Source organism: Xenopus laevis, chromosome 3S (genome assembly GCF_017654675.1).
Source record: "Xenopus laevis strain J_2021 chromosome 3S, Xenopus_laevis_v10.1, whole genome shotgun sequence".
In the NCBI taxonomy this organism is placed as follows: Eukaryota; Metazoa; Chordata; class Amphibia; order Anura; family Pipidae; genus Xenopus; species Xenopus laevis.
Genome location: NC_054376.1, coordinates 63,026,358 through 63,048,490, shown reverse-complemented (window position 1 = coordinate 63,048,490; position 22,133 = coordinate 63,026,358). Strand labels below are relative to the sequence as shown.

Genomic DNA, 22,133 nt, shown 5'->3' with positions numbered 1-22,133 from the left:
GGAAGCCGGGACCGGCTGTAACCGTAAATAGACACATAACTGTTACTAGAGGTGGGGGAGGCGCTAATAAATTATTGTTTACAAGACAAAGGTTTTAAAAGGGGTTAGAGGGCAGGAAGCACTTGAATTTGGTGCCCAAGTTGTCCTAAAATGGACACCATACACATGACCTGTACTGTACGGAACGCATTTTAGGACATCCTGCAGCGAAATACCTGTCCTGCTGCGATGAACTATGCCTTTGGAATGGCGCATCGGTTGCTTTTGCCGTCACCCATCGTCCAAATCTGCAATCACACCTCCGTCCTCTACCCTCCCTTCTAAGCCGTCAGTCATATGAACTCCGCCGTCAGCCTTCCTCTCTCAGTCTTCCACCCTCAGCCCTCTATCCTCCTCCTTCACTCATCTGTCTTCCGCCCACATTCCTCTGCCTTCCGCTCTCAATCCTCTTCCGTCCGCCCTCGCTCACCACTTTAGAAACTTATGGATAAGACTGTCGGCTGAAAAGAGAGATCTGAGGGGGGAGTACTGAGCAGTGAGGGCGGAGGGAAGAGGAATAAAAGGAAGCTATACCCACACCTGAAAATCCTCCCCTCATTCTGGAGGATGCCCGCTTTTTTTGCAGGTACCCGACCCGCTGCATACATGCTTGATGGCGACTGCTGAGTGCTTTTGTGGATATATATATATATATAATCTACAGTCTGGTCATTTCCCTATGGGACCAGACTGTAAATTATATCCCTATAAACGGCGCGTTCTGACGTCAGAACGCGCCGTTTATTTGAGTCAGCACTTCCGCCACACTGCTCAGTACTTCCGTCTCCCTGCAGCTTTACCTCCGCTCTTGCCCCCCGCCCATCTGACTGCCAGGAATAAATGATTAAATGTACCTTACGCAGCACAAGCAGCATGGAACACTCCTCCTTTCCTGGGAGACAAAACTCTAAGCCATGGGGAGCTGCACTGTCAGACGTGACGTCTAAGGAGGCGGAGTTTTGACCTTATATGGCGCCGATTCCCTCCCCCTCCTGTTAGTGCTGAGTGACTGCTGCAGCCTGACACAGTGCTCGGGCTGCCAAGTAGCCCTGCTGCTGCTTCTAATGCAAAGGCAACGCAGGCAGGGCAGGGCATGCTCTCTAAGAGCAGCAGCAGAAAGGCTTGTGCTCCAAAAGAAAATAATTGGGGGAATGATCAGCGCAGAGGTTGTTCCTGGGCACATTTGCGATAGGCTGGGATTGAGGGGATCTCGCAGAATAGATGGAAGTGAACAAAACTCAGCCCTCTATCCCCCTAGGAATGGAACCTTTGTCACTCCTCAAATACTGGCCCTCATTGCTTAGGTCTCAGTCATGTCTCACTCCCCCCCCCAGCACATCCATGTCTGCTCTCCCTTTCCTCTTTCCATTATCTCTCTTGCACCCCGTCTCAAGTTTCACTACCTGACTTTCCATTTTCACTCTATCTAGGCCCCCTCTTTCGATCTCCCTTCCCCTCACATGGTCTCTCTCTGTTCTTGCCTCCCCTCTTTTCCACCCACCCTCCCAGTTTTTGCATAACTTCTCTCTCTCCCCGTCTCTCTCTCAACCCTTGTTCCCCCTCCCACCTTCAATCTCCCTCCTAACCCTGGCCTTACTCCTATGATGTTACCCATGGCAGGCAAGAAGGCAAGGGGAGAAAAAACTAGGAAATCAGCTACAGGTACTGTCGAACAGCAAGTGGGACAGAAGCAAAACAGACTCATTTTGTAGTTCATAAAGCAAAGCCAGACATCTTTAGGAATCACGACACTGCACCTAGAAATTGTAGATTATAATGCATAATGTACCCCCTGCTATAATTTATAAAGATATTAGAAGTCACCTGGGAGTTATGTGACCTGTATATGGTCACATAACTCCTTGGTAACATAATATCTTTATAAATTACAGTAGGGGGTACATTATCCACTATATATATATATATATATATATATATATATATATATATATATATATATATATATATATATATATATATTTATATTTATATATATAGTAAAAAAACATACATAATGGTATCAGACCCCTCTGCCAATGGGCTGCACAATCTTCTGCACACCTTTCTGTTGTTCCATTCATTTTGCCCAAAATATTGTAACAATAGGAAGTGAAGATTTTTGAAGATACCAAAATAATAAGTCAAATATGTATTGCTAATATCAGGGGTCCCCAACCTTTTTTACATTGTGAGCCACATTTAAATGTAAAAAAGAGTTGGAGAGCAACACAAGCATGAAAAAGTCCATGGGGGTGTCAAATAAGGGCTGTGATTGGCTGTTTGGTAGCCCCTATATGAACTGGCAGCCTACAGTAGGCTCTGTTTGGCTGTACATCTGGTTTTTATACAACCAAAACTTTCCTCCAAGCCTGGAATTCAAAAATAAACACCTGCTTTGATGCCACTGGGAGCAACATCCAAGGGGTTGGTGAGCAACATGTTGCTCGCGAGCTACTGGTTGGGGATCACTGGCTAATATGATGAATTTTGTAACTGGTTGGACTGACAGATGAAAGAGGGCAGTTCAGATGTTGCTCTCTCTAGGAAAAGCATCAGAATCCTCACATAACTTTTCTCATGCCTTTACAAAGTAGAACAACACCAGAACAGTTCTCTTTCTTTCCCCTGTCCGTTTCTTCCCAAACTGGTCTCAATGATAAATCTGACCAGCAGGTGGCAATCTTTTTATGAAAATTATTATATTAAGTCACAACCACTTTTTGGGTACGAAAAAAAGGCCTCCAGTGATTGTAATCTCTTACCTGATACCCTGGGCTGGTGTTCCTGTTAGCAGAAAACTGCGCTGGTCCACAGCAAGCACCACAAATTCATCCTCTTCTTCTACTTTGACTTTCTTAACTACCTCGGGGGAAAAACAAATTGTTCATGTAAATTGTAAAAGTGCTTAGAATAGCACTCTAATCATTTTTACTTTGATTTATGTTAAAGAAGAATTCAACCTGTAATAAAAAAAACCCTACCCTGGGTAGACCCCCTCCCTCCTCCCCCCAGCCTACCTGCACCCCCAGGCAAATGCCCCTAATTTTTTACTCATCCCTCCATGCAGATTCTGGCCTCCCGGACCTAAACCACTGCGCATGCGCCGAAAGAGTCATGAAAAGTTTCATGACTTTTGGCGCATGAGCAATGGTTTGGGAGCGGAAATTAACTCCAACTTCACATGTGCCGAAAATGCCGCCAAGACACGAAGATTACCAGAGAAGAAGAAAATGGCGCCCGTGAACTCTGAGGCCAGAATCAGCACAGAGTAAAAAATTAGGGGCATTTGCCCGGGGGGGGGGGGCAGGTAGGCTGGGGGGAGGATTTTTTTTTATTAAAGGTTGAATTCACCTTTAAAGATTTACGTCCCTTCCCAGTGGCAGCAAACATATGCATATGTATCAGTCACTATTTAGCTCTACAGACTCCATCAACTCACACTCTATCCCAGGGATCCCCAACCTTTAGAACCCGTGAGCACCATTCAGAAGCAAAAGGATTTGGGGAGCAACACAAGCATGAAAAATGCCAAATAAGGGCTGTGATTGGCCATTTAGTAGCCTCTATGTGGATTGTCAACCTACATTGAGGCTCTGTTTGGCAGTGCACCTGGTTTTTATGCAACCAAAACTTGCCTCCAAGTCTGGAATTCAAAAATAAGCTCCTGCTTTGAGGCCACTGGGAGCAACATCCAAGGGGTTGGAGAGCAACATGTTGCTCACAAGCTACTGGTTGGGGATCACTGCTCTATCCCATGGTTCCCTCCCCTCCCCTCCACAGTAACCCTGATGATCTGAGCATTGATCAGATGAGTGTAACCGACAACAGACCTAAAAAAGCCTCTCATCCCTCCAGCAACACCGATGATTCATCCCAAGCGCAAAGTGTAGCTGCTCAGTGTGAGGCAAGCGCACAAAGCACATGCAAAGAAAAAAGGTGAGCAGCCTTCATTTCCAGCATGACTTTATTATGTATATATTTCTTCATTGAATAAACAATATAATTGCAGCAAATGACCTGGAACTACTAGAGTAAAGGTAGCCATACACGGGCTGATAAAAGCTGCAGACAGACCAAGTCGGCAGCTTATTGGCCCGTGTATGGGGCCCCCCGACGGGCTTCCCCGATCGAGATCTGACCTAAAGTCAGCCAGATCTCGATCCGATGGGACAAAAAATCCCGTCGGATCGGGGCCGCATCTGTTCGTTGATGTAGTCCCGCGATCCGACCCCCGTTCCCATTCGTTAGGATCCCATCGTTGGGCCCTAGGGCCCACAATCGGATCAGCCCGATATTGGCATATCGGAGAGAGATCCGCTCGTTTGGCGATCTCTCCGTGTATGGCCACCTTTAGTCTATGGGGACCTTCAGAGAAACTATCCCTTTAATCTTCTGGAATCGTCTTTTCTAAAAGCGTTCAGGACTGACCGAATGACCCTTTTGAATGATCATAAAAAAGCAAGAAATAAAGATAGTGATAACAACAAAATAAAGGATAAACCTATGTTTATTACTTCCTTTAGCAGGCAATACCAGAAGATCAAAACAATTGTTGAGAAAAATTTACCCATTTTGTTCAATGATGTAAGTCTGCATAACATTCTCAAGGATGGTTGTAAATTCGTCACACGACGAGCACCTACATTAGGTAACCTATTGGCACCTAGTGCTGTACCAGGCAAAGTAAAAGGAGGAACCTGGTTACAAACGAAAGGCACCTATAAATGTGGTGCAAATAGGTGTGTTACATGTTTAGTATCTAAGGAGTTTAAAAGTAACAGCACAGGCAAATCCTTTAAAATGAATCATTTCATAAATTGTAACACTAAGTTTGTTATTTATTTACTTAGTTGTTCAAAATGTGGCATACAATATGTCGGGTGCACCTCCAGAAATTTAAAGAATAGAATGAGGGAGCATATTAATCATATAACATCTCAGAGAAATTCCTCAGTAGTTTCGAGACATTTTCTTGAATGCGGCAATGGAGACATTAAATATCTGGATATTCAGGGTATAGAAAAAATTGAGCCTGCGTATAGAGGAGGGAACTTAATGGAGAAACTTCTCCATAGAGAAGCTTTTTGGATTTTCACACTAGGGACTCGACAGCCTACAGGTCTCAATTTCAGATTTGGTATAGCCTGTCATGTTTAGGCTCTTGACTACCCTGGTGTGAGTCCTCTCTCCCCCTCCCCCCCCCCCTTTTTCTGAACACTTTATCACTATTTTTTGAACTTTTTATTTTTATTTTATATTTATTTTTATATGTTTATTTGCTTAAAAATTCTTGACTATTCCTTAAGTATGTCCCATTTCTTGATACTATAAGCCTCTAAAACTGATTCTTTGAAAAGTTATGTTTAATTATAAGTAGATATCACGCTAGTAACCAAGATCGCTACGCTTTCAATTTTTTAGCTACAACTTCAGTTTTGATCTACATTGTTTCCTTAGTTTTTCCTTAGTTATCCTCGTTAAGTTGTTTCCATCTGAGTAAAATTCATTAACTATATAGAACCGCACAGAGCTTTGGCTTAAAATGTTTGCCGAAAATAAATAAGAGTTACTAAAAAGAATTTTAATTGATCAAATATGCTCTGAAATCCTATGGATTTATTATATATATATTTAAAAAAGAGAAAAAGAAAGAAAAATGATTTAAGCGTGAAGCAATCTAATTCTTTGGTTTTCAACGGAATTGATTATTATACTACACCATTATTATATTATTATATATTTATTTCTCTTAGGTTCTATTTCTTTGATGAGCTTTGTTTCAATAACATTTTTTCCTTATAATATAAAGGTTTTAAAATTATTTGTTTAAAAACGGCATTTTAAGGTGTACTACAGCTTTGAAATAGTTAATAACAGGAGTTTCCAATGAACGCTAAATACCGGCTTTGATCGAATTACTAGTGTAGGATGATGTCATTTCCTAAAAACTCCTTTAAAAAGCCGTTAGAAGTTTCTGTGAAATTATGCCTATGACTACGTATCGCTTAGATACGAAACGCGTCAGGATGCAATGGTTTTAATGTATTTTGAAATAAAGCAATAACTTTTACTCACTACAAGAGGTTTCCGGAGTGCTTGCTGACTTTTTCCTAAACTCCACAAGTGCATACACCCGCAGCTACGGGTTCGGGGCGATGCACCTGGACCACTTGAGACGTCGGGTGAGTGCTTTTCCCTCTTTTACTTGAGACTCCACACCATAATCTTCATTTATGTGATTGACCTGGGGTTTGTACACCCAGGTCACTGCCGTTACCGGGTGAGATATTTCTCATTGCTCATCCAGCGAACATATCCAGTAGCATTTTGCAATTTGTATTAGGACTGTGCAGCTGTTTATTATTTTTTTCACTTGTTTGTATAGACATCTGGTAAGAAAGGACAGTTTAGAAACATTTCTTTCCACATAATATGCAATTTGGTGACACACACAATGGTTGCTGAAAAGATTTCTGATCATTGTGCCAAATACAAAAGAGCTCTTTAGTGTACTGGTTTGGTCGGTTGTCTAAAGGTGGCCATACACGGGCCGATAAAAGCTGCAGACAGACCGAGTCGGCAGCTTATTGGCCCGTGTAAGGGGCCCCCCCGACGGGCTTCACCGATAGAGATCTGGCTAAAAGTCGGCCAGATCTCGATCGGATGGGACTAAAAATACCGTCGGATCGCGCCCGCTATGTTCGTTGATGCAGTCCCGTGATCCGACCGCCCGTAAAGCCACTGTTAGGATCCGATCGTTGGGCCCAACAATTCTCATATCTTATTCAGATCTTAAAGCATACATTAATGTTCTAAATGAAATCATGTAATATTAACAATGAAACAAGGAATTTGAGAGCCTGCTTTTTTCAACTAGCAACTTATTTTGCAGTAGATCAGTATATTTTAGATACGCTGCTAAAGTCTCCACTTGTACCTTAACACTTACATGGAGCTTGTTTTGCAGCGATTGCAAAGCTCTAAATAGAATTGTGATTACATTGAAATTGTATGTTCAGGCCTCTCCTATTCACATTCCAGTCTCTCATTCAAATCAGTGTGTGGTTGCTAGGGTAAGTTGGACCATAGCAACCAAATTGCTGAAATTGCAAACTGGAGAGCTGCTGAATAAAAAAGTGAAATAACTCAAACACTACAAATAAAAAACAATTGCAAATTGTCTCAGAATATATCTACATTACAGTAAAAGTTAATTTAAAGATGAACAACCACTTTAATTGTTCTGTTTGGTGGGGTTCAGCGGTGTCCATTCTTCCGCTCTGTAAGACAGTCATTGTAAACTCTTAAATATGCGATAACTGCCATCTTTTCTTTGTTTTGCAGCCACGGAAGCCTTGCCTTTGCTCCTGAAACCACAGTAAATGGGCCTGCGTGAGTCCAGTCTCCAAGGTGTATATGGACTGTGACTGGACCTATTGCTCCCTGGGATCTGTGCATATTTGTCACATTATATTCATTTGGAAACATTATCCAAATGGACTGGGTGCTTTAGGATAAACAAAACTGAATCAGCAGCACAGCGTGATAAAATGCTGAACAAGAGGAAATGTAGCACTGGGAGTTGTGTGTGCACGGGAAGAAGGCCAGTGTGGATGATGTATAATATGATAATAAACACTGCCTCCTTTACAAGAAGCTTCTCTCAGCACAGTCTGCTTCACCTCATCTCACTGCTTCAGAGGTTGCACAGAGCACCCTGAGGAAAAACACACATGTTGAGACAGCTGTGACCAACAAGATGGCTGCCCTCTTATGAACACACATCTTTATTTTAGCAATAATCCTTCATAAGTTGCTGCAGAGCCCCTGCCTTGCTTCTCTATTTATGTTCTTAGCAGTATAAAGCAGCCTTGAACCACATGCTGGTCCAGCACTTGGCAATATTTTTTAACAAATCTTGTCCTCAAAAGAGACTTTTATTTCCCTCTCTCTCGCCACTTTATTTCAAAATAAACCCTGTCCCCATTCCCAGGTATATCCTCTGCACTTTATGGGTTTCGACTAAAACATCCAAGCATTTTTTAATTTTGTAAAAAAGGAAACTTGTTTGAAAAATATTTTCTGCTTTTATGTTTCTTGTTCTTGTACTTTCTTGTAAAGTGTAGCATTTTGATTTTGTATGTTTGTTTTGTTTTTTTAGCATATTACTGTACTACCTTATACTGTATGCTTTATAGCAGCGTGCCATTTCTCCTACAAAGACATATATATTGCGGAAATATTTATTTTTTTCCCCACGATTATCTCTGTGGACTTTGAGTGGAAGAAGATTAATACAAATAGAACGATACTCCCGCGTACTAGGCGCTGATCCAGGACACTATGTGAGGACACAAGCGTTTATGTTGAAATATCGGCTTTACTGGAACAAACACACAGGGGGAATCTTGCGGTGGGTACAGGCCCGGCAATCTGTGGGTTCTGGCAAATGCCAAAGGGGCTGCTGTAAGATGCCATAGAAAGTCACTATTTAGTGGGCTGGTGGGGGCTGTTTGGGCCTATGTGTACCTGAAATGCCAGGGCCTATTTTAATTCTCAGTCCGGGCCTGGGTGGGTATGCTGAGCTGAGTTACGTGTTTCTTGCCGGGTCACCCGGCACTTCCTCAGAGCCAGTGGAAGAAGATTAACCCTGTGTTTTCTGCACAGCAATGACTTTAGGTTATCCTGAGATTACTGTAAGGCCAAAAGTAGAATGTGCCTTCTGCATGGAATCTGCATTCTACAGTCTCCTCACTCCACGACATATGCTGGAAGGTTAGAAGCATGGAAGTGATAGAACAGGGTATAATATTGAGCAATCTTTTAAAGGTATTTTAAATATATAAACCTTGTAAAAGCATTTTAAATATTTGAGACTGTGCGTAATATGATTTTTCCTCCATTTTAATACAGAAAAGGTATGAAAAGCTACTTATTACTGTCAGCTCAAAATGATAAATGAATTGCAAGCATTTTTAGGAATATTTACTGTGTGCCCGCTTTGTTTACTCCTCTTTCGCACCACAAACTAGAGTCCTGCATCGGGTCAGGTACCTGCGGGTAACCCGCCAAAAAAGCGGGCACCCTGTGGAATGAGGGGAGGATTTTCAGGTGCGAGTTGGGTTGCGGGTCTCATCTAAATTTCTTATCTTATGTAATATTGTCTATATTTTACTCCTTTTAAAGGTTTAGAAAACTTGTTTCTGGCTCTGCCACTTTTGATGTCACTTCATGTTTGCAGCACCATCACTTCCTGTTTGATGGTGGTCGGCGGGTTGTGGATAAGGTAGCTGCGGGTCCGGGTAGCAGATCAAAGTGGGTAAATATGTGGTCGGGTCTTACAAAATTGGTTCCGCGCAGGACTCTACCACCAACCTTCTTCCTACTTGGTCAGATCAAAATCCCTCTATTACAGATGCAAAGAAATCTGATGAATCGTTTCCCATTGCACAGGCCAGAGTGTGATTGGAGTAAAGATGGCCATACTCTAGTGATCCCTAAACCAGGGTTGGGGTGGGCCCTGCATCCCTCACTGACCCAGACCTGCTAAGAACTGTGGGTGCCAGCGCTCCACTCACCCCCCCCCCCCCATAGCAGCCACAAGGAGAAAGTGAGGGCATTTAGAGGAGGTGAAGCTCCAGATAGCAGCCCAGACACCCCAGTGTTGCACTTCCTTAAGCTGTTGGACTGCTCAAGGTTGGACCTTCAAGGGGAGCTTGAAATGAATCACAATATTCATTTGGAATATTAAAATTACAATTGTTAGAAAATGTATTTCATTTATCAGCCTGGAAGTTGTGCACAGTGATATAAAACACTTCAGTGGCTGCAGCAGAAAAGAGTGAAGGTCGTGGAGAGTGGTATGTGATAAATAGGCCCAACACCATAGTATGAGAAACATCCCCATATCATGATGCTTGTGCCACCAGGCTTTACTGTCTTCACACTGTACTGTGGCTTCAATTCAGTGTTTTGGGTCGTCTGACAAACTGTCTGCAGTCCCTAGACACAAAAAGAACAATCTAGCTTTCGCCAATCCACAAAATAGGACTTTTCTGGGGCTTCTTGCCAACAGCTTGGCTTTACATAGGCGTCTTCTAATGGTAACAAAACTCACAGGTAACTTTACACCTTCTTTGATCTTCCTGAAGCTGATCATTGGCCGAGTCTTTGCCATTTCGGCTATTCCATCCATTCCAATGGTAGTTTTCTGTTCCACGTCTTTCAGGTTTTGGTTGCATTTGAGATCATTTTAGCTCAGCATCCTATTATTTTCTGCACCTCTTTATATGTTTTCCCCTCTCCAATCAACTTTTTAATCAAAGTACTCTGTCATTCTGATCAATGACTGGAGCAACCCATTTTCAGAGAGAAATGTATTATATCCAGAATGCACAACATTTGCTGCCTTCCTTCCTTAAAGGGATACTGTCATGGAAAATGAATCAATTAATAGTACTGCTCCAGCAGAATTCTGCACTGAAATCCATTTCTCAAAAGAGCAAACAGATTTTTTTTATATTCAATTTTGAAATCTGACATGGGGCTAGACATTTTGTCAATTTCCCAGCTGCCCCAAGTCATGTGGCTTGTGCTCTGATAAACTTCAATCACTCTTTACTGCTGTACTGCAAGTCAGAGTGATATCACCCCCCTCCCTTTTTCCCCCCAGCAGCCAAACAAAAGAACAATGGGAAGGTAACCAGATAACAGCTCCCTAACACAAGATAACAGCTGTCTGGTAGATCTAAGAACAACACTCAATAGTAAAAACCCATGTCCCACTGAGACACATTCAGTTACATTGAGAAGGAAAAACAGCAGCCTGCCAGAAAGCATTTCTCTCCTAAAGTGCAGGCACAAGTCACATGACCAGGGGCAGCTGGGAAATTGACAAATTGTGATTTTAATATTCCAAATGACTTTGTTACAGAGGTATTGAGGCTTCTCTAGGAGCTGTTTTGTGGGATTTGTGTATTTTTTTAGCAAGTCTGCCTTGCAGCCTATATTCCCATATTCATACAAGCAGTGCTTAAATTGGAGTGATGCTCTGTGTGGTGAGCGTATTAAAACAAGCCCGTCCCATAACCATAAGTCACACCCATTGTTATAAAAAGCCTCATGCGCCAATACTTTCTGGTTTCACCCACTTTATAGCAAAGCCATTTTGCCATTTCCTTTTTGGTATTTCCTTCTCATGCACAGTGTAATGCCCAGTATGCATAGATTTACGTGACCTGTAGGGACCCCAAACTGAAAATTGTGAATGACTTTTCTTGGCTGTCAATTCAGCGTCTGCAAACACAGCACCTTTTCTGTGTAGTTTGTGTTATAACATAGCACAATCCCGTCATATTCTATATTACCCAAGATTATTTCATATATATCATTCTCTCACTATTTCTTAATCTGCTGTTGTTTAATACCTTCATTTTCTCTTTTTGTTTCTTCTTCTCTCCTTTTCTCTATAATCCTCTCTGATGCCTCAATCTTCTTTCTGTTTAACACTTTTCTATTTTTTCTACTTCTCTCCCAGCATTCTTTTCTCTCCTTATTTCTTCTTTATATTTAACTATATTTTATTTTACCTCTGCATTTTATTTGCATGCAGAAGTGAAGAGGAGCAAAAGACTCAAAAACTCTTGAATCCCCTCTGAGGAGATGCGATGTCACAGTATCTGCTTATTGAGATGTGGAAACTTTGCTCAATCCACTTTCTTTCAGTGAAGCCTATATATCAGTAGAAATTGCATGTGGGTTTTTTTTTTCTTTACATCCAAAATTTCCCTGGCAGTTGTGTCTGAAAACTTTCTTGGTTTAACTGACAGAATCCCTAAGTTTCTTCTTCTTGATTGGAGTTTTAACAGTACTGACTGGCATTTTCATATCTTTGGATATCTTGTTATATTATTTTTATGTTTTTTTTTTTACATTTAACTACTTTTGTGTGTGTGTCTCAACATGAGTGTATATTATCAGCCCACACAATTAAAGGAGAACTAAACTCTAAAAATTAATATGGCTAAAAATTCCATATTTATATACAGAACTTATTGCACCAGCCAAAAGTTTCAGCTTGTCAATAGCAGCAATGATCCAGGACTTTAGACTTGTCACAGGGGGGTCACCATCTTGGAAATTGTCTGCAACACTCGCATGCTCAGTGGGGTAGTCACAAATTAAGCAGAAAAAGTGGTTAGCGATTTTCTTTATATTTTGATTTTCGATCCCTAAGCTCAGTAAGTGACAGCAGCACAGAGCATGTGCAGTGAATCAGCAGAAAAGAAGATGGGGAGCTACTGGGGCGTCTTTGGAGATAAAGATCTTTACTGCTAATGGGCTGTGGTTGCATTGGGCTGATACAGAAGCACAAAACATAATGTACAATATTTGTAGCTACTTCTTTAGTTAGGCTTTAGTTTTCCTTTAAGGAAATGCAAACGGTTGATCTGGGCAGTCTGTGGGTTTTCAAGTATTTTTGGATTCTAAGCTTTTATGGACAGGACCCTCTTTACCTCTTGAATTGGTTGTTTTTGTATGTTTTCTTGTATGGTTAATGTGTACACCCATTTATTGTATAGTGCTGTGGAATATGTTAGGGTTTTGATAAATTCATGTTAATAATAACCATTATGTTTACTAAAGGTCAGGCACAGCTGACCAGTATTCTTGCTAACATTTTAGAAATTCTGCCAAACCTGTGTAAACTTAAATGGCACCAATCATAACTAAAATCATTTACTAAGTAAAAACACTATGTGAAAGTTCAATAAATCCAATTTTTAAAACAGTTAGAATTGTTTGTATAATGTAAATCATCAGCTCACTATTCCTTCTGCAAGATCTCCCCTATCTCCTCTGCAGTTCTAGCTGAGGCAGACATCTTGGATTTCACTGGCTCCTCCTACCTATATCTTCCCAGCCAACTGCAGCTCTGAAATCTCGCACATGCTCAGTTGAAATGCCTTGTTGCTTATCAACCCTTCTAAGCTATTTTCAAATCAGCCAAACCTGTGTGTTAGCTGCTGTTCAGTAGTGCTGCCACCTGCTGGATGTTAGTGTGTGCCCTTCATTTGCATAATGACATCACCAGCAGGGGACAAGATAGGGAAATCTCCTGAAACTTCTAGTGGAGGAGTTTACTAAAACAAGGCATTCTGGGTAGAATACTCAAAGTAGTGTTACAATCTGAGCATGCTCCTGAAATTTGCAAATTATAGTCTCTGTTATAGTCTCAGTATGGCCTCCCTCAGTGAAAGATTTGACAAAGTAAGGGATTTTTTAAAACCTGCAGTTATTTTTGAAAAAACTATATATGTAGTTTGAAACGTGTTTATCTTGTATTGGTCAGATTGTTAATTTGTGTTTGATTTTGGCTGTGATAGGTGCCCTTTAATGACTGGTGGAAATTGCACAATTCAAGCACCATAGCTGCTTACTACATGACATCTATGCTTTGTGTATTTTTATTTAAAGGACCAGTAACACCAAAAATTTTTATCTAAAAATTCCATTCCAAATGCTAAAATAATAGCCATACCCTAATACATTGATATAAATTACCTAGCTGTTTTTTTCAAAAAAATGTCAAAATAGCCTTTCTCCATGACTCTCTGTAAAATGGCGAAAAGGCGACCAGTTCTCACATCGTGCTCCCTCCACACAGAACCAGTCAATGTGTTCTTTGGCAAATTGTAATCTCTTCAGCATGTCTTTTTTTTTTTTTTTAACTATAGGACTTTTGCAGGGGCTTCTTGCCTATAGTTTAGCTTCACATAGGTGTCTTCTAATTGTAACAGTACTCATAGGTAACTTTACACCTTCTTTGATCTTCCTGGAGATGATCATTGGCTGAGTCTTTGCCATTTTGGCTATTCTTCTATCCATTTAAATGATCAATTTCTATTTTCTTTTTTGCTTTCCATTAAAAAGCATTTGAGACCATTTTAGCTGAGCAGCCTATCATTTCTGCACTTCTTTATATGTTTCTCCTCTCCAATCAACTTTTTAATCAAAGTACTCTGTTTTTCTGAACAATGTCTGGAATGAGTCATTTTACTCAGATTTTCAGAGAGAAATGCACTATAACCAGCATGCACAACATTTGTTGCCTTCCTTCCTTAAATAAGGGCCTTAATTGACACCTGTTTTTCACAGAATGAATGATCTCACTAATTGAACCCCACACTGCTATTATTTGGAACAAATTATTATTCTGAACACTGCTATTATTTGGAACAAGCCTCAATTAACGATTCAATTACACAGAATCAGCAGCATGCATGTCATGACTGTTGCTTTACTATTACTGAACCTACTAGTAAATTATTTGCCATGTAGAAATATACTGCTATTATTCTGAACACAACTGTAAATAATGACATTCCTTTCAGGAAGCAAGTTTGGCTGCCTGTACAGACAGTGAAAGGTGCCACATCTCATCATTCTGTATCAACATCTTCTTGTTGGAAGTTTCTGTACAAGTGACTCAGACTGGCACAAAAGTCAGCACTTTAATCAGACGGTTATGAGAATACAAACAAACTGTGCATCTTATTAAACATTTGTTACTTTATTTGATGTCTCTGGATACGTTCCTCTTTTATATATCTAGGCACAACTCAAGGACTGTAGGTTTGACACATTGTACAAGAACCAATGTATTCTACAAAATCAGGAACCTTCAAGCCTGAGATTTAGGATTATGTACAAAGGGTGTCCAACTTTAAAATGGCAGCACTGAGCAAACAATAGACATCCTTGGGGCTGTGGAGTAGGAATGTTTTGCTGATCAGTCCTTTCAAAACAAGAGAGAGGGGATATTTTTAAAGCAAGCAAGTGTATGCACAAAGCTGAACAAATTGGTTCCAGTGATCATGTTCATGATCTTTGACATTTCTATATTGTTGAATACAATCTTTTTTCTAATGAGATACCAGGCAATGCATTGCAGGAGTAGTTGGATATGAAATGCAGATCAGCGACCCCCGCCAGTGCCAGCTCAACAGGTAACACAGCTCCCACCCCAAAGATAATTCTCACTCATGTCTCTCAAACAACAGATGTTCATGGCAAAACAAAACCTGCTCATTATTTTACATTCACCGTTCAAACGTACCCAGACAGGTGGAGAGTCTGGAAGCCAGTCAGCATACAGCAGTGCAAAATAAATCTTCCTGGCATTGTCTAAGGCCCTGTAACACTATGGTTCAGTCACGGTAAAAAATATAGATAATTAAAATACTGTACATATAAATACAACTTTAGGTTATCAAGGCGGTTTTACAGACAATGGCTGGGAAACTCAGAAGAGCTGACAAGCTCAGTCTAAGGCTAATGGCCCACAGGGTGTTTATTCCAGCAAGCAGAGAAACACCAAAAAACAGCCCTGTCTCTGCCCAATGGAAAGCCTGCTAGTCACTGTGAATGGGAGGAGGTACAATGTTCTCTGGCAAGTCACTGCTGGCTAGTAAACACCCTTTGTGTCATTAGCCTAAGGCCTGATCATATATCTGAAATGAATTTCCCTGAAGACAGGGCAAGATGTACCGTCAGCATGTGCTTAAGACCTGGACTATGTGCAAGACCTGGACTAAACAGTTCATCATTTCATGTTCACCATCAATAAGTGTAGCATTTTAGTCTTGGACTTTGCCATATTCAGTTGTTTTATACATGCCCAAAGATAGCAGAGTGGAAATAGAAAGGCTTCCATTGTCAGATTCAGTTGAAATAAGTGGACAAACCTTTAACTCTAACTTGTGCAATAACGACCCAGGTGGTTTTCAAGAAATGACTTATTAATCCAGCTCTCAGGTATTAAAGGGCTTATCAGGCTTTCCATTCCACCAGACTGACCATATTTCTCCTCAGACTCGTGCTGCTTTGGTGCATCCTTTTATATACAACAATATACAATAATAATTAATTGTAGTACAATGGGCAAATAGTTAAATACAGTTATTGTGGTTTCTTGTTAATTCCCTGCAATATATATAAACTGGTGTGGCCAGTATAACTGCACTCTGGAAACACTTTTCCATTGAGGTGCACGGTACAAATAATGCAGTTCTACTGGTATCCAATAGAAGATGTTGTTTATCTGGTTAGTTTCCCAGCTGATGCCGACAGCTGAGGTCCACAATGCATCAAAGATTCAATGACAGTAATGATGCGTTGCTAAAGATTTATAAGTGATGCTTTTCAGAAATGTCTGCCCAGTTGGCCTTTGAGTCTGCATTCAGGGAAGGTGCTACATGATAATAAAATACGATGACAGTACATGTCATAAAATCCATAGTGGTTTTCACCTATTTTCCTTTAAGAATGAGAGGGTGAGAGCGAGAAAGAATCCAATTCTTCATAATCTTCCACCAGACATGTGAAGCTGATTGGAAGATCCCCAAACCCCCAGGTGCTGTGCATATGTACAGTCTCACTACTCTACTAGTTCTGAAGTTATAACACGGTGGATGCTCATGATCTACGCTTTTAAATAAAATGGCTGAAACTTATCTACTAAAATCTAACAAATATCTGCACTTGTGAAACATTTCACATATTTGTAAACACTGAATGTAGAAAGTGAGTTGGTTCTGTATTCACTCCTACTTTGCCCTGCTGTTGTTTAATATATAACTCGTTACTCTCTAACATGGGAGAAAAGGTGACAAGCCCTTCCCCCTCACCACTTCACTCTGTATGAGTGTATATTATTACAAAATGTTCATTAAAGCAAAATAATGGCTTACTGAAAGAATTGCAGAATATTCCAAGAATGTGTGAGGGCCCAACTGGGGGAGTGGGACCTAATTACAGTGAATACAGTTTTATTATAATCTGGTCAGAGTCTGCACCAGTCTGTATTCTGAGGGTGACAAATGTTTTCATGGGAATACTGAGTTTCCTCTAATACAGAATTTGGAGATGTTACTTTAAGGGATGCCGTTTTCTCTGCAGGCACCACAGCATCCTTGATTTCCTTCACTTAGGGAATCTATAGAGCTCTGGGGTAGCTATCACCCTTTTATTTTAATGATGGTTATATCAAACCATTAGATTTACTCTGGCTTTACTCTTGTTCGGTAGGGGCCCTTAAGGTTCTGGGCAACAGCCACTCATCACAGCTGACAGTATTCAGTGCCCCTGTGTCATAGCTCCTTCATGGTACCACTGGGCGTCCCTGCCAGACATGAGAATTATATTTGGGAGACCTCACGCATCTGACAGGCAGCTCTGGATTCGGTCTATCCACTGCTGAGCCAACAGAGGGTCTGTAGCACAGAGGTTATATACTCGCCGTGTCGTCTTTACCTGGAGAAGATAAAATTGGATAGAAAAACGATGAGCTAGAGAGTGATGTACATAGTGGGCATCGTAGAGAATCATAAAAAGGATATATTTGGCATATAATAATAATAAAAAAAGAACAAACTTACATCAAAAAAAGCTCTTTCATCCACAGTTTTGGGAGCTCCTAATGTTGGATTGCCTGGTGTTATCACTTCAACTTCAGCCAAGTCAATCAACCCTTTACATTCGGTGTCTGTACGGCTCTCATAGTATCGAAGCTAATCAGAAAAAAAAATAAAATTATGAAGAGGGGAAAAGGCCAAAGGAAAACAGCAGTATAAATGGAAACAATTAATTGGGACCACAGCTCATGGTTAACTCAAAAAATTAGGTCTGGTGCCACACCTGTTTAAAATTCCATATTCAAAAAATCAAGATCCTGCATGGCTGATTAGCGAATATGTAGACTGTAGTAGTTTCTGGGCAGCCAAGAATCTAACTTAACTGATAATTATCCATGCAGCATTTGGGTTTAATATGAGCCCAGTTTTAAAGGGGTAAGGAGGCATTGCTAAATATTCACAATATTTGTTGAGATTTTAATAACGTGTCTTAGGAAGGAAATCTCTTCATGAAGCATGAGAATATGAAAAGAAGGGCATGTCTACAGATAAATAGAGTTCAACAAAACAGGTAAGGAAGCAGAGACACATCTGTTACAGTAAAGCTGGCCATGCATGCTTGGATTAATTCAATCGGCCAATGAACTTTTGCCAGGAATGGATTAGCCGTCAGCCAATGTCAGCCTGTGTATGACTATCTTGACACAAAGAAAAAGATGTAATTTTGTCACCTGATGTTTTGTCTTGTCCAACACAAACCACCGGGGTTTCCAGGGCTTCATAAATGCACCTCTTTTAAAGAGAGTCCCTTCATATGACCTACAGTGTAACAAAACAAAGGAATATTACATTTCTGAATTTTGCGCAACATGAATGATATTTCCAGCTGAGTAACCAGTTGTGCTCTACCCGAGGTGAGGCATTATGACCACAAATATTACCACATTGTTAAGCCTTCCCTTTTATTTCCCTCTCCTCCTTTAACACTGCTTTATCAACTGGCATTCCTGGCCTTGCTGTATTATATTTCAAAAAAAATTTCCCTGCACTCTCCCCTGCCTATGTGGAATATCTATCACCAGAATGTGTGTCTCTCTTCCTTCCACATTTACACCTTTGCTGCATCCGTAAAGCCACCAGCATTGTGGCTGATCCAACACACCGCTCACACTCACTGTTCACACTCCTGCCATCTGGAAAATGGTACGGAAGCATTAGGGCCTCACTACCAGACTGTGTAACAGTTTCTTCCCCCAAGCCATAAGGCTCCTAAATACTCAGGGACCGGACAGATCTCTCTTACACACATACTCCATCTGACCTTACTATATACCACAAAGTTACACAGCCACTGTCTTGCTACTGTCATGTCACAATGATACACCCATCATGTCTGACGTTTAGCATTATTTACTTAACATATTACATCTGCTGAGTGTGCACTGTATTGTCCTGTCCCTGCACTATGCTGTCCTGTCTTGCAGGAGTTGCATATTTTTGCACTTGCACTTTTTGACTGTTGTCCGTTACATCTATGTTGTGTTGTGTAGCACCATAGTCCTAGAGGAACGTTGTGTTGTTTCACTGTGTACTGTACAAACGTATATGGATGAAATGACAATAAACTCACACTTGACTCTCTCTTATGCTCTTACATAGGTGCAGCTATACTGTTATCTTGTCTGCTAATTATATTATACTGTTCTGAGTTGTGTTGTGCAACTTTTTCTCTTGATTCACTATATTTATCTATTGTGCATTATGGCTTACATATATCACACTACTTGCCATTTACCTGTTCTCTCTCTCTGCAGTGTTAAACTGACTGTATAAAGTGCTGGTGCTGTTCCGTGCACCCAGTTTTCCAGCACTACTGGGTGTGCTTGATGTGTTTTGTCCACTTTCCAAGCTCAAGTTTAGTGTGGAGCCAACACCACTCTCCTGAAGGTACACACCAAGTGAGTGGCGATGGGAGGAAACACTTGATGAGATCAATAGAGCACTAGATTTCTGTGAGAGATATAGTGTGAAAACAGTAAATTTACTGCAAACATTTCATATTAGACAGCTTTCCTATTTCTTGACTGTCCATACCATATACATTTGGGAAAAGTATTGTGTTATTACATTATATCATCATTGCTTTCTGCAACTTGTTTTAATACATATATGGCAGAAGCTAATTAAAAGCAGGTAGTGCCAACATATCATACATTTGTTTCACTTACACGGCTTTCATGTCTAGCTTCTATTCTGTGAGCAGCTTTTATTTTATCCCATGTGTCCTTCCACCGCTCTGGAACCTGGCCAAGGTCCATTTCTAGACTATGCAATTCCTGTAAATAAATAAACATGATAAAAACAAAGATACAGAGAAAACTGCTGGAGTTTGCTGAATATATTCTAAACACACTTCCCATTATTCTTTGTACATAGTAGAATGAAGAGCTTAGACCAGGGTTATTTAGAATTAGTGCACTATCATTTTTTTATAGTTCTCTAGTGCTGTATCCCATGTGAACACCACAATATAGCTTTTATTTTGCAGCCCAGTGTCTGACCTCTAACAGCCGGGTGATGGCATCTGGCTCCACGCGTGCCGGTGAATTATAAGATGGCCAAATGATCTTGCGCTTAGTCTGTGGTGCAGAGCTGTCATTTCTTTCTGGCTCCTCGTGTTGGGGTCCTTGAAGCAACTCCCAGTCATACGAGGGGCCCTCACTCAGTGCTTCATGGGTGTAATAATCCCACACACGAAGAGCCCAAATGGAGCTGTATGGCCGCAGAACCTATGGAACAACAGTGCATCGCTTTACATAACTTCACATCATGGTCACACTGCTGAGAAACTTCATATTGGTCAAGCTGGTAAACTTTAACCACAACATACAATGGACATCTCACCTCACCATCCTCTGGACTGAACATGTAATTATAGAACACAGGATTCTTCTTGTGCAGGCGCTCCATACACTCCCAGACTGAGCGGCAGATGTGGGGACTGCGACGGTCCCCTTTCTCTTCATAGAGAACACCTAAGATGTAAAATGGGTTTTTACAAGGTAAATTATCACTGTAAAAACCTTTCAGACTGCCTCTAAAAATAATTTGGTGCAGAATACCCTTTTCCCTGGGCTTACTGTGCAGGATATCAGCCAGTTATGACCATTCCCTGTCAGAACTTTGCACATCAGAATATATAGAACTACTACAGCTGACAGCAATCAAGTGGGAATGAAGAGAAACACATTTGTAAGAGCAACTGAACATATAGGGGTTAATTCACCCCTGAGACTGTACCATTTCCTTCCTGTCTATGGCAGCTATTTACCTTTCTCTATTCTTTCGCAGTCAGAGTCCAAGAGGAAAGTGCGAAATCTGTTTGACACATAGTGATATGCCAAAAACTTCAGGTAGAACTGACTGAATTCAAATTCAGAGGGAAACTGAAGATGGATCTGTTTGCAGGAAGAAGGAAAAAAATGGTAAATGTTTTAGTGAAGATTTTTAGTAAAGATTTAATGCTTATTTAAAGAAAATAAAATGACATAGGGGGGTTTTCCAATTGCTACTGAAACTTTAATGTTCATATAAACTGGCCAATGGCAAGACAAACCTTTACATTAAAGGGATACTGTCATGGGAAAAATTTTTTTTTTCAAAATGAATCAGTTAATAGTGCTGCTCCAGCAGAATTCTGCACTGAAATCCATTTCTCAAAAGAGCAAACAGATTTTTTTATATTTAATTTTGAAATCTGACATGGGGCTAGACATTTTGTCAATTTCCCAGCTGCCCCTGGTCATGTGACTTGTGCCTGCACTTTAGGAGAGAAATGCTTTCTGGCAGACTGCTGTTTTTGCTTCTCAATGTAACTGAATGTGTCTCAGTGGGACATGGGTTTCTACTATTGAGTGTTGTTCTTAGATGTACCAGGCAGCTGTTATCTTGTGTTAGGGAGCTGTTATCTGGTTACCTTCCCATTGTTCTTTTGTTTGGCTACTGGGGGGGAAAAGGGAAGGGGTGATATCACTCCAACTTGCAGTACAGCAGTAAAGAGTGATTGAAGTTTATCAGAGCACAAGTCACATGACTTGGGGCAGCTGGGAAATTGACAATATGTCTAGCCCCATGTCAGATTTCAAAATTGAATATAAAAAAATCTGTTTGCTCTTTTGAGAAATGAATTTCAGCGCAGAATTCTGCTGGAGCAGCACTATTAACTGATTTATTTTGAAAAAAATGTTTTTTCCCATGACAGTATCCCTTTAAGAGAACTAGTTCCATATACCTATGTATGTTTTTATGCCATTTTTCCAGAAACAGTTAAATATTAAACTAACAGTTTGCACAACATGCGTGTATAATATGACTTCAACTCACCTGATGCACACAGTCCAAAAACTGTAGGAAGACAGGTGTGAAGCCATTGCTTTGACTTGCTGCTGTGTGGGCCCCGCGGTGGCTAAATTTGTGACCAAACGAGAGCCACTCCTTTTCCACAAGTAACCGGAATCCCTCAATTGTTCTATAGTATGGGTCAGAAAGCAGCTGGACCAGTGACACAACCTGGAATAGTTCATATGGTAAATTACATCTCTGCCTACCTTTGTAAAAAGTACAGCTTCTAATTTCTAATTACATTATGCAACAAAAATGATTTATCCTCATTGTGTGATG

At 40.6% G+C, this 22,133-nt stretch overlaps 1 protein-coding gene across 6 annotated transcripts in view; it reads right to left on the bottom strand.

Annotated features, from left to right (window-relative positions):
* Positions 1-14,590: 14,590 nt before the first annotated feature.
* The window catches only part of sbf1.S (SET binding factor 1 S homeolog), an 87,203-nt gene continuing 79,660 nt past the window's right edge, over positions 14,591-22,133 (bottom strand). For all 6 annotated transcript variants that reach the window (XM_041588407.1, XM_041588411.1, XM_041588408.1 and 3 more), the window contains 9 exons: positions 21,837-22,022; positions 20,785-20,911; positions 20,358-20,488; positions 20,015-20,242; positions 19,682-19,789; positions 19,249-19,463; positions 18,185-18,272; positions 17,478-17,609; positions 14,591-17,352 (listed from right to left, as the gene is read on the bottom strand). In XM_041588407.1, coding sequence (XP_041444341.1) covers positions 17,254-17,352; positions 17,478-17,609; positions 18,185-18,272; positions 19,249-19,463; positions 19,682-19,789; positions 20,015-20,242; positions 20,358-20,488; positions 20,785-20,911; positions 21,837-22,022 — 1,314 coding nt within the window. In that variant the 3' untranslated portion in view covers positions 14,591-17,253. The remainder of the gene's footprint in view (positions 17,353-17,477; positions 17,610-18,184; positions 18,273-19,248; positions 19,464-19,681; positions 19,790-20,014; positions 20,243-20,357; positions 20,489-20,784; positions 20,912-21,836; positions 22,023-22,133) is intronic.